The 15441-nt window shown below is 36.8% G+C and overlaps 1 protein-coding gene across 1 annotated transcript in view; it reads right to left on the bottom strand.

Annotated features, from left to right (window-relative positions):
• Nucleotides 1–1029: 1029 nt before the first annotated feature.
• Nucleotides 1030–15441, bottom strand: part of LOC132793867 (diacylglycerol kinase 1) — a 47069-nt gene continuing 32657 nt past the window's right edge. The window contains exons 12-21 of the mRNA XM_060804006.1: nucleotides 15051–15262; nucleotides 11851–11982; nucleotides 11425–11617; nucleotides 11172–11258; nucleotides 10891–11102; nucleotides 9689–10741; nucleotides 3001–3156; nucleotides 2692–2920; nucleotides 2455–2636; nucleotides 1030–1897 (exon numbers count right to left, since the gene is read on the bottom strand). Of these exons, the coding sequence (XP_060659989.1) occupies nucleotides 1808–1897; nucleotides 2455–2636; nucleotides 2692–2920; nucleotides 3001–3156; nucleotides 9689–10741; nucleotides 10891–11102; nucleotides 11172–11258; nucleotides 11425–11617; nucleotides 11851–11982; nucleotides 15051–15262 (2546 nt within the window). The 3' untranslated portion in view covers nucleotides 1030–1807. The remainder of the gene's footprint in view (nucleotides 1898–2454; nucleotides 2637–2691; nucleotides 2921–3000; nucleotides 3157–9688; nucleotides 10742–10890; nucleotides 11103–11171; nucleotides 11259–11424; nucleotides 11618–11850; nucleotides 11983–15050; nucleotides 15263–15441) is intronic.

Raw genomic sequence — 15441 nt, forward strand, 5'->3', positions numbered from 1 at the left:
AAAGAAGTTCTATGATTCACTCAATATTGCAAACATAAGGTTTAAAAATGCATTTTTCTGTACTTCAGCTCTACAAATATTACAAAATAAATTTGAAAAAGAGGAACCGTTAATATATTATGATAAAAATGAGTATTTCTTTATTGTAGAATTACTTTCATTTGGATAACTATTATATTAAGAGTATATGCATATACTTTCCATAGATGTATCTAAATCGAGGATACTTATATGTGTTTACATTTGCAAGGAATGCTTTGATAATATCAGTTAAACTAAATCTAATCTAGATTAATTACCGATCTATTAAAAACGACTAATGCACCTCTATGATTAAATAATTCAAGTTTTTCTCATAGATTTTTTTTAACTATTTACAATCTACTATTTGTAAGATCTATTAACAAACTTATTTCGATTCATATCTCGAGTTGTGTGTACTTTTGGTTTCTGTTCTTTGTTAATAATATTTTCGAGTATTTGCTTTGGCAATTTCATACATTTTATACATATACATATATGACTATATCAAATATACATTTCTTATTATAAACTCGTAGTTTGCTCTTCTTTTGTAATTCATTATATGTATTCATTTTATCAAAATTCATTTAAAGCTGCACCATTTCATTGATATTGTGTATATCAAGTTACATTGTTCTATATACAATATATGTATGTACATATAATAAATAAATAACACGTATATAACGTTCAATATATATATATATTTTGAATTACATGTAATATAGTTAGTAGCTGTGCTGTGCATATAAAATATAATTTTTTTTATTCATTTTATATTCCTGTTGTTTTGTTTGTGTGTTCCGAGATTTAAGCCGAAATGAAATGAAGCCAATGATATGTTGTTTCATTAAGTAGGAACTTTAATCAAAAGCAAATTGAATTTCTGATAAAACGATAATTAACGAAAGAAAATGCACAGCACGCACTAATTACGACGGATTTAATTGTAAATATGTATGTTTGTTTTTGTTTTTGTTTTCTTCTTTAATGTATGTATATATAGTTGTATATTTATTTATTTATCTGTGTGTACAAATTGTGCACTATTTTTAAAAATCGCACTACAATGTTTGGTCTCATTTTAGTTGCATTATTGGACAAGTTTTGTTTAAGTGTGTGTGTGTATGTGTGTGTGTGTATGTTGTTTGTTGTTGTCTTCTTACGGTATCTAATATACATTAATAACAAATACGTGTGTACTACAGTACATCTAAAGCTTTCACTTGGTTAACACTGATGCGCACATAACTCTGAGATTTCAATTCAATTCAATTATTCACTTATCCTATTTGGGGGAAATGCCTGGAATGCTAGCGACTTAGTACCACGGATTAATTGTTGAAACATCGCAATCGATGTGGCCGTTGAAATTATACTCGGTGTAGACCTGCTCATAATACTCGAAGTACCTGTTAAAGTCGTACTCGAAGTATTCGTTGCAGTTCTACTCGGAGTACAGTTGGCACTCGTACTTGAAGCACTCATAATCGCACCGTAAAGCATTAGAAATTAATTTTTGGTTTTTCCTTTTTTATGACTTAACATTGTAAAGCTCTGCAACTCACACACTAATCATTTAAATATATATTAACAGGTTGATTTTGGGAGTGGAAGTTGGAGTTGGAGTTGGGATAAATAATAATCACGGTGCAATGCACTAAGGTAAATTGTGGACGGTGGTGCTTCTGGTGACCTTACGAAATTCATCATCCAGCTCATCGGCGGATTCAGCGGCCTGTCGTCTGTGGCCGATGAAGTCGCTCGATGCGCTGCGCCTGAATCAGCTGCACAGCATATTGAAAAATCCCCGTCCTTTCTCTGAGCGCGGCGCCATCAGCATAGGAACTTGATTCTTGTGCGTTACTTTGATCTGCAAAACACAGGAAATAGTTACACAAAATATATGATAAACAGAAAAGAGAGCTAAAATCAAGTGTGCTTGACTGTCAGATACCCGTTAGGCAATTTTAAAAAAACTGGAGCAATGCGAAAACCGTATTATCTTTAAAATACACCAAATTCAGAAAAAATGCAAAAATATACATATGCAAATGTATATTAATATACTACTCCATGTAAAATATACCACAAAGAACACAATACCAAATTCAGTATAAAAAAAATATAAAAAATAAATATACCAAAAATCTAAAATAGACAAAAATATATATTTGGTATGTTAATATACTACAGCGAGTAAAATATACCATAAAGTACAAAATATACCAAATTGTCTACTAAAGTATTTGTTGTCGGCTTTTGCACTATAAAAATCTTTCATGACTAACATCTAAGATTTTAATCTGCTCTAGAAGTTCCCTCTTTTTGTCTGTCACATACATCATTGCAGTCAAAACGTTATAGTACCCCCTTTCTTCTCCTTTATAGCTAGTGGGTATAAATACTAGTGAAGTATAAAACACTTACAGTGCAGGGCATTTGCATCCAGGGCTCGCCATCGATTTGCATGGGAAATGTCTTCTTGGTTTTAATGATCACTTCACTGCATTGAGCCAAGCGTCTGCCGGAAGCACGCAATCCTGTGCGCACTTGTCCCATGTGCAGACAGTTCTCTAGGCCAATCACTTCGATAAGACGATCGCCAAAGTCTGTAGGCAAATTGTATATTATTCTGTGTAGTCTTATAATACCTTTAATGCTTACCCTGTATGGCCACTGAAAGATCTACGGAATTAAAGCTGGTGGCTGAGAATTCTTTGTCGCTGGACTTGAGTTTTTTGCTCTTGCCAAATGGCCCGGCACTCTTGCGTATGCGCTTCTGGGACAAGTGCTCGCCCCACAAATTGGAGCCGCCGTGAGTATAGGGTATATTGAGCAATGCCACGCCCTGTAGATGCGGCCCATTGGCCAGGTCCAAGGCAACGCCATCGCACTGCATGCCAACGAAAAAGGAAAGTAATTGAAGTAGGTTCTTGTTCTTGCCTGTTTACATCAACTCATCTCATTACTCACCACAATCTCAATATTCTCATGCAGATTCTTGCAGGATGCGGCAAACGTTTCAGAGGTGGCGTATTCAAAGTACCACAGCTTGTTCTTCATGCGGCTGTTGAATTTATGCGGATTCTTTTCGCGTTCCAAATGAAACTTTACACAAATTGCAGCATCCTGTGGCAATAATAATAACAATAATCATAATAATCAATCAGTAGTTGTTCAAACTGAAGCACAAAGATACGAGTGTATGCATTATGTTTGGTCACGTAGCTGCAACAACAACTGCAAAGCTGCAATTGAAAGCAGCTGCCACTAATGGCAACTACGCGATATAAACTTGCTACATTTATCAATTTGCAATAGTGCAAAGTTGGATTGGAAATAAAATTCAGTCTAAAACTTTTTAGCTGATAAACGACTTTAAATCCATTTTTAAAACTGAATTAAACGAATCCATATAGTGCAACTCTAATTTTAATTAAATTAAATGTAAACGAAATTTGACAAATTATATAAATATTTTAATTCATGTACAACCTTTTAATTTGAAAGGAAAATATACAATAAAATACTATTTGAAATATGGTTCTCAATATAAATAGGGGAAAGCCTAAAATATTTACAAGTGCTGCCAGGATTGCGGAAAGTAAAAAGAACGCATACAAATAAATATAACATATGTTCATGAAATAAACTCAATTTTAAGTATAATGTAAATATTCTAATGTATTAACAATCTTTTAATTTGAATTGAAACTGAACTTAGGCGTATAAAAAAGACCTAATAAAATACAATTTGAATTCTGGTCTCAAAATGAATTCAATATGCAAAACTCTAAGCTAATTACAAGTGCTGCAAAATTGAAGAAAATAAATATCATTTTAATGAAATGGAATTTTCAGTTCATTTTATAATAGAAGCAAATTCGGAAAATAATAAAAATATTCATATATTTTAATTCCAATTTAAAGTGAACTCGCTTGAAAAAATGCAATTTAAAATGTGAAAAGGAGTAAAATCTAATTTGATTGCAAGCCCTCAAAGGTTTGTTAATTAACTTAACATATTGTTCATAATGATAATCAAAAAGAGATTCAGTGATGAGCTTTAGACAAAGGCCATTGACCCTAAAAACAAAAAATAGTTTTAAATTTACATAGATTGAAAGTTGTCATCAATAATTATGCAAACGAAGTAAAAATGATATATTTTGAAAACGCAGAGTTGGATTTTGTTCAAAGCAAATTGCACTATTTGAAAGAGAATTTCATGTGTGGTCGAATATAGTATATTATAAAATCAGGCTGATGTATGGATATTTCGTTGGTGCAATGCATCCCTATCCAGTGCACATGGCTGTTTCCCTATAGGCTCTCGAGTGTTGCACAGCATGAGGGAGCATATTATATTTGCATTTTCGGGCTCGCGTCTGAATACCTGAGATTGCCTGCTAGTTATATGTGGCTGTGTGGTGCTTGGGGTTAAGCACATGGCGTGGCCCCAGTTTGGATTACACATACGACACGTTGCACATTTGTAGGCGCATTTATTATGCATGTCAGCACACCAGAAAAGGCGACACGCTGTGGGAGATGTGGTGGGTGGGTAGGTGTGTGTGTGTGTGTGTGTATGTAGTGTGTAGTGTGTAGTGTGAGCTTGGTTTGGAGTCAAAGTTGCGGTTGAAGCTTTTACATCATAAATAAGATTAATTACCGCTGGAGCGCAAATTTAATTGTCAAGCGAGACAGGCTGGTTCGGTTGGCAAAAACTTTTTAATTAGCCTGCCATCCTAAAGTGCCATTCGTGTAAAGTAGACGCTTATGCAACCTGGCTCGAAACTAACTTGATGACAAGCGGCTTATTAGCATGTGCTGCTGGCCAATGAATGCCTTTCGGCCATAAAGCCAGCACACGGAATGGAGGCAGGCGAAATCCTTATCAGAGTTCGCTGAATGCCATAAAAATGTTTCTCTGCCATACCTTTAACAATACATAAGACCTACGGCTCGGTCTCTGTGTGTGTCACTGACAGTTCGGCAGTAGTGCGAATCAAAGAAAAGGCAAAAGCGCAACGCACACAATTACACATGTGTACGCGCCTCAATTTCCCACCCACTGACCTCTCCAACTTCCCCCCTCTCGCTCTCTCTCTCTCTGCGATTCATGGTCTTTTCCTGGCAGTGTCATCAACAACGCACAAGTTCGCGCTTAACGTCAACAATTGACGTTAAACCAAAGCGTCAGCGTGAAATACTTTTCATGCCGTATTACACGGCACCTCCCACCACCTCTCACCACCTCTCTGCTCGCTCTTCAACAACATCAGACGAGCAGCAGCAGCTTCCCTTGAACCTTTAACTTAAGGAGCAAAGTTGTGACTGCTGCGCATTGGCAGCCACTTGACACACACACACACACACACACACTTACGCACATACTCGTATATGACAAGTTGGTTGTGTTACATTCGGGACTCTTCTCGAGACATTCACATATGATGTACATGAGTGCTAAATGGATTTCGTGCTGGGGACAGCCAGGAGGCTGAAGCCGACAAGTGAAATCCCAGCAGCAACAATACGCACAACAACCATAACATTGAAGCAAGACGTTTTGATATCAACCACCTAACGATACCCTGCGAGAGATTTAAAAATAGTTCGACTTTGAAAACCAAACTGATTTTATATATATAATTTCATATTTTCTACAAATTATTTAATCTGGAAACTGTGTGACAATATCTGAAGTGAAAAAATAAATATAACGTACATTCATCGATACTAAAATCTATCTTAGCTCTAAAAGTAGTGTTAATACAGATCTATAAGAATAACCTTTAAATAATTTTAAAATTATTTCAGTTTATGTTTTTGTCACTGCAAATTGTGTTGCACACGATAAATTAAATTATATGAAAATTCAATTCACGTATTATTTATAAATCTCAGCACTCTCAGCTGTCCTGATATTTTCATTAAAATGTAAATAACAATTAAATTAATGCTTTATTTGCCATCAATTATTCAGCTGTTCTAATATTGTTATCAAAATTTATTCATGAAATATTATACTGCAAATATAATATGCATAAATAAAGATATTTTATTTGGATTCACTAGTTTTTCATTAAAAATTAAAAATAAAACGTTGAGGCCTTTAAATAATAAACCATTATAACGAAAAAATAATAGAAATAACATTTTTTAATGTATCTTTAATATACATTATTAGACCTTTAAATAAAAAACCATTATAAAGAAAAAATAATAGAAATAAATTATTTCGAATCTATTTTTAAGATGTGTTTATCATATTTAACTTATTCATAAAATGTTACATTTCAAATACAATCTACATTATTTTATGCAATTTGAATCAGGCGGTAGCTTTATTTGTATTTGTTTTTCTGTAAAAATTATGACAAATTTAATTTCATTTTAAATGAGTTGCTGCCATTGATATAAAATAGAAAAAAACAAAATAAATGGTAAAAAAGCATTATTAATGGTGTGTGATGAACTTTGAAGACACAATTTAATAACTATATTTATGTACTACTTTTAAGGTTTTTTATTAATTGCCGTTTTAATGCTACAAATAAATCAAGATTATTTTGTGTGGTTTCATCTCATTTTAATTGAACTCTCATACTAGAATCTGGGAACTGTTTTGTTTGGCATACCGCATTGTTTGACTACTTTGCAGGGTGTTGAGAGTGTAGCAACAACGACAAAAACAACAACAGCGAAAACAACATCGTCGACAGTTTGCTGTAGACGCCTACAGTTTAAACAGACGCACATCAGGTCATAAATAAACTAACACCCTTACTCAAAGACATCCACACACACACACACGTGAAGATACTTTTGCTAGGAAACAGACGCATTTTATGGCATTTTGTTGTGTGTATTTTTATTTTGGCAAGGATTTTGTGGATCTTAATCGCAAGGCTTGCAATTGTGTGGGCTCATTGCGTATTAGGCTGATATTCAGTTACGTATCCAGACGCGACAGCCAGGCAGGCAGGCAGGCAGGCAGGATTACGAGGGGAAGGAGGAGAAGGAGACAGTAAGTAAGAGTGCAAAATGTTTGCACAAAAAGGATTTCAGCTTTAGCCGCACTTGACAAATGGTGCAGCATTACAAAACACACACAGACACACACTCACACAAGCAAGGCACAAACAACTGGCAAATAAAATCAGAAAACACTAAGGACACTACTATCAGTGGGCATCTGGACAAGGAGGCGTGTTTCCTTTTTGATTAGACGATACGAGAGCATTGAGGACACAACACACACACTCACACTGAGACAGAACTTGAGCAGCGCCTTGCTGATTTGTACAACATATCCGTTTTAGTAGTTGCCATTCTTTTCAGTTTCATTACGAATTTCTTTTTCGTTTTCGTTTTCGTTTTCCTTCTGCGCTTAACTTTTTTCTGCTGTGGTTTTGCTGGTTGCTTCATCTTGTGGTTTGGGCTTGGCCAGTAAATTTCTCACTTAACCTTTGTTTATGACCGCATTAAATCTTTTTGGCCAGCTACTTAGTCGCACGTAGCAAGAAAGTATCTTTGATTTCCACTCGAGCCTTTCATATCTTGAGCCGTCTTATCTTCATCTTCATCGTCATCGCCATCTTCATCTTCATGTTCGTGTTCAGGTTTCTTTTTTTTGTTCGCTGGCTTCGTTTCATGGTAAATTATTCATAGGCCTTTAGCCTGTGATAAAACTTTGTAAGATTTCAGTTTTACATCGTTTCGATACCCAATTTCTGCTCCGTTCTCACATTTTTGCCATTTCAATTTATGGCTTTGCCTGCATCTATTTACGACTGTGTGTGGTCCTCTTTGTCAAATTGTCCCTGGGGCGCAATGTGTTTTGTTTTCCTTGCGACTGTTTTTGCGCGGCAGCACTTACCAATTCCACACTCGGCCCAAATTGTAATTAGACAAGCTGCCTCCAGCCCCTGGACATGTCCTCACACACCCTCATCGCATTAATTTAAATGTGCGTAGTTCGCAGTTTTGTCCAAATCGAATTAGTGTAATTATGCTGCTCTTTGATGCCTTATCAGCAGATAAAAACAGGCCACAAACTAAGCTTAAAGTTGGGCAACAGCATAAAGTGTAAGCTGTACTTCATTTGCACCTCAAAACCAAGTTCAGACAAATGCCAAGTCCTGTGAGTCCTGCGTGTGTGCATTCGCTGTTGTTGATTGCCCTGCCCAACAAAGTGCAGCGATGCATCAATGATTCAAATGAGCCTCTGATGGTTCGACGCCGTTCTTTGTGTTCGCTTCTGGCCGCATTCTCAATTGGCCAACACTTTTTGCAGCTCTGCTAAGCGCTTGCCTTTTTGCCTGAAACCTTGCGAATATGCAAATGTGTGCGATTGCGATGATTGATTCAAATCAAACTGGGCACAGGGTATAGCAGAGTTTTGTTAGCCGTCAATCCTTCCGGGTTTTCAAGCATTTTCCGCTCGCGTAATTCAATGAAAATGGGAATTAGAAAGCTCTTCACTTTCATTTTGATTGCAGCTCGAAAGTTTGCTGAACTTTGCATATGAAAATCCGAGGGAATTGGGCAGGAAAATTCGGGGTGGTAAAATGCTGAATAAATGATTGAGTGTAAATGTACATTTATATGAATTATTGAGAAACGAAACGAGAATCCCGTCTGTTGACTCAACTTGAGTTAAGTAAACCCTGAGATATTTCTCTTAATATTATTTTTACGAGCTTCCACAAATGGTTGCGGAATCCATTTATGCTTAATCCTTGTGTGATTTTAGTGCATATTACGGCATCCGTATTTGCATAATTGAGAGAGCAGTTAGATCTTTGGTTTTGATTATGAAAATTTTATTGCATTTGCACAGAGAGAAATAACGTGCTAAAATCAAGATTCAAATCTTGAAAGATGTCAAAATTGAGCAAAGAAGGTTTTATCAAGATCAAAATTATAAATTATAATTATAGATCTTGAAAGATTATATTTTTTCAAGAATGGAAAAATCTTAAAATTAATCGACGAAGGCAAAATCTTAAATTTAGATTAAACTTTCTAAAATTAGATTTATAATTGAACAATGATTTGCAGTATCTCTATTATAGTTGACAGCAACAACACCAGAAATAAGGTTCTAGTTACAACTTCTTAACAAACAAAAGCAAAATTCTTAAAATTGAGAACTTAAAAGATTTGGTAATCTCAAAACGATGATTGAAGAACAAAATCTTGTTTTACGATTTTTCCAACCTATTTTTTTTCTTAAGGTTAGAAAAGTTTCTTTAATCAAAATTTGGAATCTTTTTCTCAATCTGGAATAAAATAATCTTAAAGCAAGATTTAAATCTTAAAATAAGACATTTTTAATTTTAAAGTGCAAATTTAGCATAAAAATCTCTCTGCAACCTAAAAATCATATTTCAAGATTTATTTTAAGATCGAAAAAATCTTAAATCAAAGATTGTTATCTGCTTTTCAAACTAGATTTTTTTCTTCCTGTTTACCAAATACGACTCGACATTGAGTACGCTATCGCAAATAACGAAAAGATAGATAATCAAAGGAAATATGCACTCTGGTTGCTATTATTGTTATTGCTATTGCTATGGTTGCTGTTGCAGTCGTGTAAATGCGCTCACTGATTTACACAAAAAGGGAAAAGCAAAAAGGAAATTGTACTCACCACGCCGACGGAGAAATAATTGTTGATAATGTTATAGGGCACGGTGCAGTCCTTGTCCGATTGCACTTTGATGGGCTTCTGTGGAATGTTGCTACTGCTGGTTGCTGTTGTTGCTGTTGTGGGTGTTGTTGCTGTGGCAGCTGTTGCTGTTGTTGGCGTTGGCGGTGTAATGGGAGTCTTCGGTGTTTGTGGTGTGCTGGCGACTTGGCCTTGTCTATGCTGCTGCTCGATGTTGTTGTTGTTGTTGCTACTGCTGTTACTGTTGTCGTTGGTGTTGCTGTTGCCATAAGTTTCGCACTTGTCCGACAAATCCAAAGACAATATAATTTGCTGTTTAACGATGTTGTACGGCTTATTGCACTGACTATTATTATCGCTCTGATTATTCTCAGCTATTTCTTCATCCGACATTGTTGTCGGAGCAGCTGCAACTGCTGCTGCTGCAGCAGCAGCTTCTGCTTCCGCTGCCAGCTTTTGTTGCTGTTGCTTGTGTTGCACGAGCAGCGTCTCGAGTGATTGCTTTTCAGTTACATCTGTGCGTGTTAGCGGGAATAGAACACCTTTGCCCATAGGCGACCCCATTTCCTGCTGCTGCTGTTGCTGCTGGCATTGTTGCGGCAGGTTGGTGTTGATGCTGCCTGTGGCACTGCCACTTGAGCTGCTTGTGTTGCTGTTGCTGCTGCTGCTGCTCAGCGTGGCTGTCAATGTTTTGTGCATGCGTCGCGTTTCGAATGTGGACATTGAAATGCTTTTGGTGGTTGTGGTGCGCGTGGCAGATTCCACAGCCACCTCAGCAGCAACCTTATCGTGACCCGTTCCCGTTCCCATCTCTGTTGCTGTTGTCGTTGTCATATCCTGCGTATATTCCGTTGCCATCATAATCGATGTGGCAGTTGCAGCTGTGTCTGTGTCTGTGCCTGCTGCTGCAATGTTGTCGGTTGTGCCACTGAAGCTTTGCCGCTGGATTTCCTCGAAACGTTCAATCAGCGATTTGTCGACCACAACACTCTGTGACAACTCAATCACTTTCTGCATGTTCGAGTGCAAAGTCACCTGCAAATGGTGCACAAACAAGAGGCACGCCTCACTGGTTAGTTTCTCCCATTGCCCCGCATTGCAAGCCACGAAAACGAATTTTTGTAATCAGTTTTTTAGGCTGCTTTATCACTAGACCATTTGTAAAGTTTGTTACTTGAACTTACCTTGGGGCGCAATTCTTCAACGGGCGGATTGTTGGTCACCTCGATGCTCCATCGATCCAGCATTACGGTAGAGGCACGCTTTATCTTTTCCATTAATTTGGGTATGTTCTCGCCCTCATAGCCGCCGCCCCAGCGCAGGCAACGTGCCAAATCGTTGCCAGTTCCCAGCGGAATGACGCCAATGGCAGGCTGGGTGACCAGCTCGATGGAGTCTGTGTATAGAGATATTACAATTTAATGCCTCTGGAAGCAGTAGTGTTTTGGCATTGTGTGGAGCTTACCCATTGCCTCGAGCACCCAGCCAACAGTGCCGTCGCCACCGCAGCAGATTACTTTGAAATTGGGCATATCCTTAAAGAGCGTGAGTCCTGTGTCGACAGTCAAGAGGCAGCAGCGCGTGTATAAACGTAACCAAGAAATCAAAATTTAAGTATCTTGCTACGCAATTTGCATTTAAATTGTGTGTGTGTTTTGTGCGTGTTTGCTTTGCGGCTCGCATGTAATCATCACGCATACGCCGTGGTGTATACGCACCTTCCTTGGGTCCACCCTTGGATAAATCGTACACCTGCCTGGGATTGAGCATATACTGAAATTTACGCAAGATCCGATCACCTTGTCGCCCGCCACTCTTTGGATTCACAAACACCAGCAATGGGCAGCTCAGCTCGTCGGGCGGCGTGATTTGGAAATGCGTCGCCTGGTGATGATGATGCATTTGTGATTTCTACTCGGTTTCGTTTATATTTAGCAGATGATATTGTTTTTTTTTTCGTTTTTTTTGTGGGAATGACACACACAATTTTTGTTAGCAACAACAATGTGGAAGCGAATATACAAGTAGGCGAATGCGGGGAAAGCGTGTGCATTGAGAGTTTATTGTATTAGTACGATTAGTTTGCCAATTTTTGGTTAGGGAAATGGAATTAAGTAGAGTAAACTTTTTTGGGATCAACTCACTTTATGCGCCTGATTAACCGAACGCTGGCGATCCAAGACAGCCGGGCATATCGCAGTGGGTGGCACAATTAGCTCAGCAAATTCACCCAGTGTGCACTCCTTCTTCACTGACGAGGCGCAACGATTGTGCAGCTGAAACGAGCGGGAGAGAGAGCGAGAAGCGAGAGATTATTTTCACATTAAATTACCCAAAAGGAAAAAAAGTCATAAAAAAGATAGCCAAAAATCTGGCACGTTAAAAAATAAAACGAAACGAAACGAAATCGAGGGGCCTTAAATTCAATTTACACTTGACTAGCTGGCCGCAGAACTTGTGCATTGGAAAAGGAGAGCGCTGGTCTTCCTGGCATCCTTGGCGTATACGTATTTATTTGATGAGCGCTCTCTCACTCCGCACGCTTACTTAAGCACTCATTTTGCTTTAATGAATGCGATTAAAAGTTTGTGTTAGCGCTTCCGCCAAATTGTTAATTTGCGCTCAAAATGGGATTTAAACGCAGATCCTTAATTTAAATTCAACTACGGATAGCTTTTTGTTCTTCCCTCGGTTTCTCCACTTTACTATGCAGTGGCAGGTTCTTTGCTAAGGAACAACACAATTTAACCTGCTGCACTGATTATCGCTGACAAACAGAATGCTGTGTCACGTGTGAACTTTTCACTGCCACACGTTGCAAATTTGACGTTGATAAAATGCAAAATGCACATACAAATACAATTATTATGCGTGGGCAGTTTGATCAGTTTAAATCGTCGATTTCAATTGGGAAAATCGATTAAGCTGATGGCAGTAAATATAGATATTCAATTAAAATTGCTAGTAAATTGAATTAAGTACTTATACTATTGGAGTAATGATTGCGCAAAATGTGCATAATATAATTAAGTTTCCAAAATTTATAGTAATTTCCTATGAATATAACTATTCTCTAGTCATCATAGTTTTGGGGTTGTTTTAAATATACAGCACAAAATTGAATTATAATCACAAAGAGTAATAAATTCAGTATAATTGCTAATAAACAAAAGGCAACACAAATCAATTTAAATAATAAATTCTTAATAATAAATGCGGAATGCAGTTTACAATTGTACTTAGGTTAATGGTACACACATAAATATAAAATAAACCTAAGAGTGTATGAAATTTGAAGAATATTGCAAAGAATTTCATCTCATTTTATGTAAAATAAGGATGTGAAAGTGTCAACAATGCTTTATGTTTAGTTCATTATTGTTAATTCTTAGATATTAAATTTCTTTTCGATTTTAGAATATTTATTTTTTACTTTAAACTTCGACAATTGCTATGAGTTTGTTGAGAGAAAGCCGTTCCCTCAATGAGTAGTTCTTCTGCTGTACATATGTACATTTTTTTAACAATGCCTTTTACTTTAAATTATTAATAATCTACGCATTTAGTGATTACATCGTTGCTAAGTTTGCTAACCAATTTTTAGTCTAACATGCCTGCATACTAATCGAGCAACCCTCGCAAAGCAAAGGCCAATATTGACTGCTGCAGCCTTTGGCAACGTTTAGCTTACGAAATGTTTACAGCTGAAGCAGCCAAGAAGGAAGTTTCTTGCATTGCTCGATGCCTGCCGCCATTTTGGATGCAGCTGCTTCTTCTTCATTTTCTCTTCCAACTCTTCACATGATTGTTCTTGTTGTTGTTGTGGCGTCTGAGATAACGAATTCGGCATTATCTCGACTGATGCTGCACTTGTCAAAGTCGCTGGAGAAAGTTGTGCTTGCGGGGGGCAAGACGAAGGAAACACGACGGCAGCGGCGGCGTCTCTTTGGCGGATTGTGTCGGAGATGGAATCTGGGACTGCCTCTGGTCGTGTGGCATGCAGCAGCATAATTTCTTTGAGACGTGACAATTTGCCAGCCATAACGAAGCTGGAGCTGACGTCGTGGCCAAAACCCGTAACCAAGCCACGATGCTGCACAGTGTGTGGCACTTGCGTCTACATTTGCAGCAATGTGTGGCACACGAGTGTATGTGTTAGTTGTGAGTGCATGAACTGTATGTATGTGTATGTATGTGTGTGCTTGCTTGTAGCTCAAATCAGTGGCGCTTAACAAGTTTTTGCCAAAAGACAAAACAAATAGGAGCATGACTACGGGACATGCACAGCTTGCTCAGTTGATCAAAATAATTGAAATTCTTCGTATTTGAAAAATTGTTGAGAATTGTGCACTGTGTGGAATGTGGCACAACTGCCATGCGATTTGTATAAATACTTGCCACGACACAATGCCAAGCAATGCAACACTTTGATGGAACTCGATACACTTGCGTTTGCAAATGGCAAATAAAAGAAGATGCTTTTACACCGACAGATAATAGTCGGCAAAGAAATTACTTTTTCTTTAAGTAACTTGATATTTAAAGAAACTCAAAATAATTTAACTGCATAAAGCATAAATTCGTACATTTAATTGCTCTTTAAATAAATCTTTCCAAATATTCATGTTGTAATACTAAATGTTAATTTAATATACTACTTTCTGTAGTTATCAAAGCCTGCAAATACACAACACTTAAATATATAATAATTGAACTTGAAATGTTCACTTGTTATTGCTTTCACACCGCCAGAAAAAAGCCAGCAAAGAAATTACGTTTTCTTAAAGTATAGTAAATTGCTATTTAAAGAAACTCAAAATATTTAAACTCCATAAAGCATAAATTATTACATTTAAATGAACATCATAAAATGTACCTTCACAGACATTCATTTTGTATTATTATTTGGTAGTTTAATACACTATATTCTGTTGTTATTGAGTCAACAAATGAAAAACATTTAAATAGAATAGAATTTGAAATGCATGTATTGATAAATATACAAATTGTATTTTAAAAATGTTATCAGAAGTCATTTTTCTTTTCTGGATACATTTGCAATTGCTACTGGCAACCAAAAGAAAATATAAAAATTTGTGCACTGCATAAAGAATATATTCTTTGATTTGATTACGTTTGAAATGCATTTTAATAAATATTCTATATTTTAAGTACTTCACATATTTCACAATACTAAATTCTGTTATCGAAATCTTGAATTTGACTATTCTCTATTTTATGTACAAAATGTAAATGCAACAGTTGCATTTGAATAACTTAATGAGAGAATAGCTTTTCAGTCTTTCACTATTTCTAAAAAAGTTAGAAAAATACTTTTACTCACCATCATGTGGCACCAGCGACAAGTGAGTCCTGTGATGCCGTGGTATGCTTTGATGCGTTTGCGGCACTTTGAGCAGCGTCCGTAGCAGTTGCCCTCGACCCAATGATGCAACAGATCGCCGCCACATTTGGGCTTCTTTGACTTGACGTAGGTGGTTATGCATGAGGCAGGCGCATGTTGCACGCAACGTTCGTGCACCGTGTATTTGCAAACTGTCGAATAAAGAGCAAACAAATATTTAAAGCATTCGCATATTTCTTAATCATTTACAATGTGTGATTAAAATTGACATTCGTGCATATTGAAGTTGCAATCATTTGTAAATCTATTTGATCAATGGTATTTTTGTTGTTGCAGCTTTGTGCTACTGTTTCGTTTCGTTTGAAATTGA

Source organism: Drosophila nasuta, chromosome 3 (assembly GCF_023558535.2).
Source record: "Drosophila nasuta strain 15112-1781.00 chromosome 3, ASM2355853v1, whole genome shotgun sequence".
In the NCBI taxonomy this organism is placed as follows: Eukaryota; Metazoa; Arthropoda; class Insecta; order Diptera; family Drosophilidae; genus Drosophila; species Drosophila nasuta.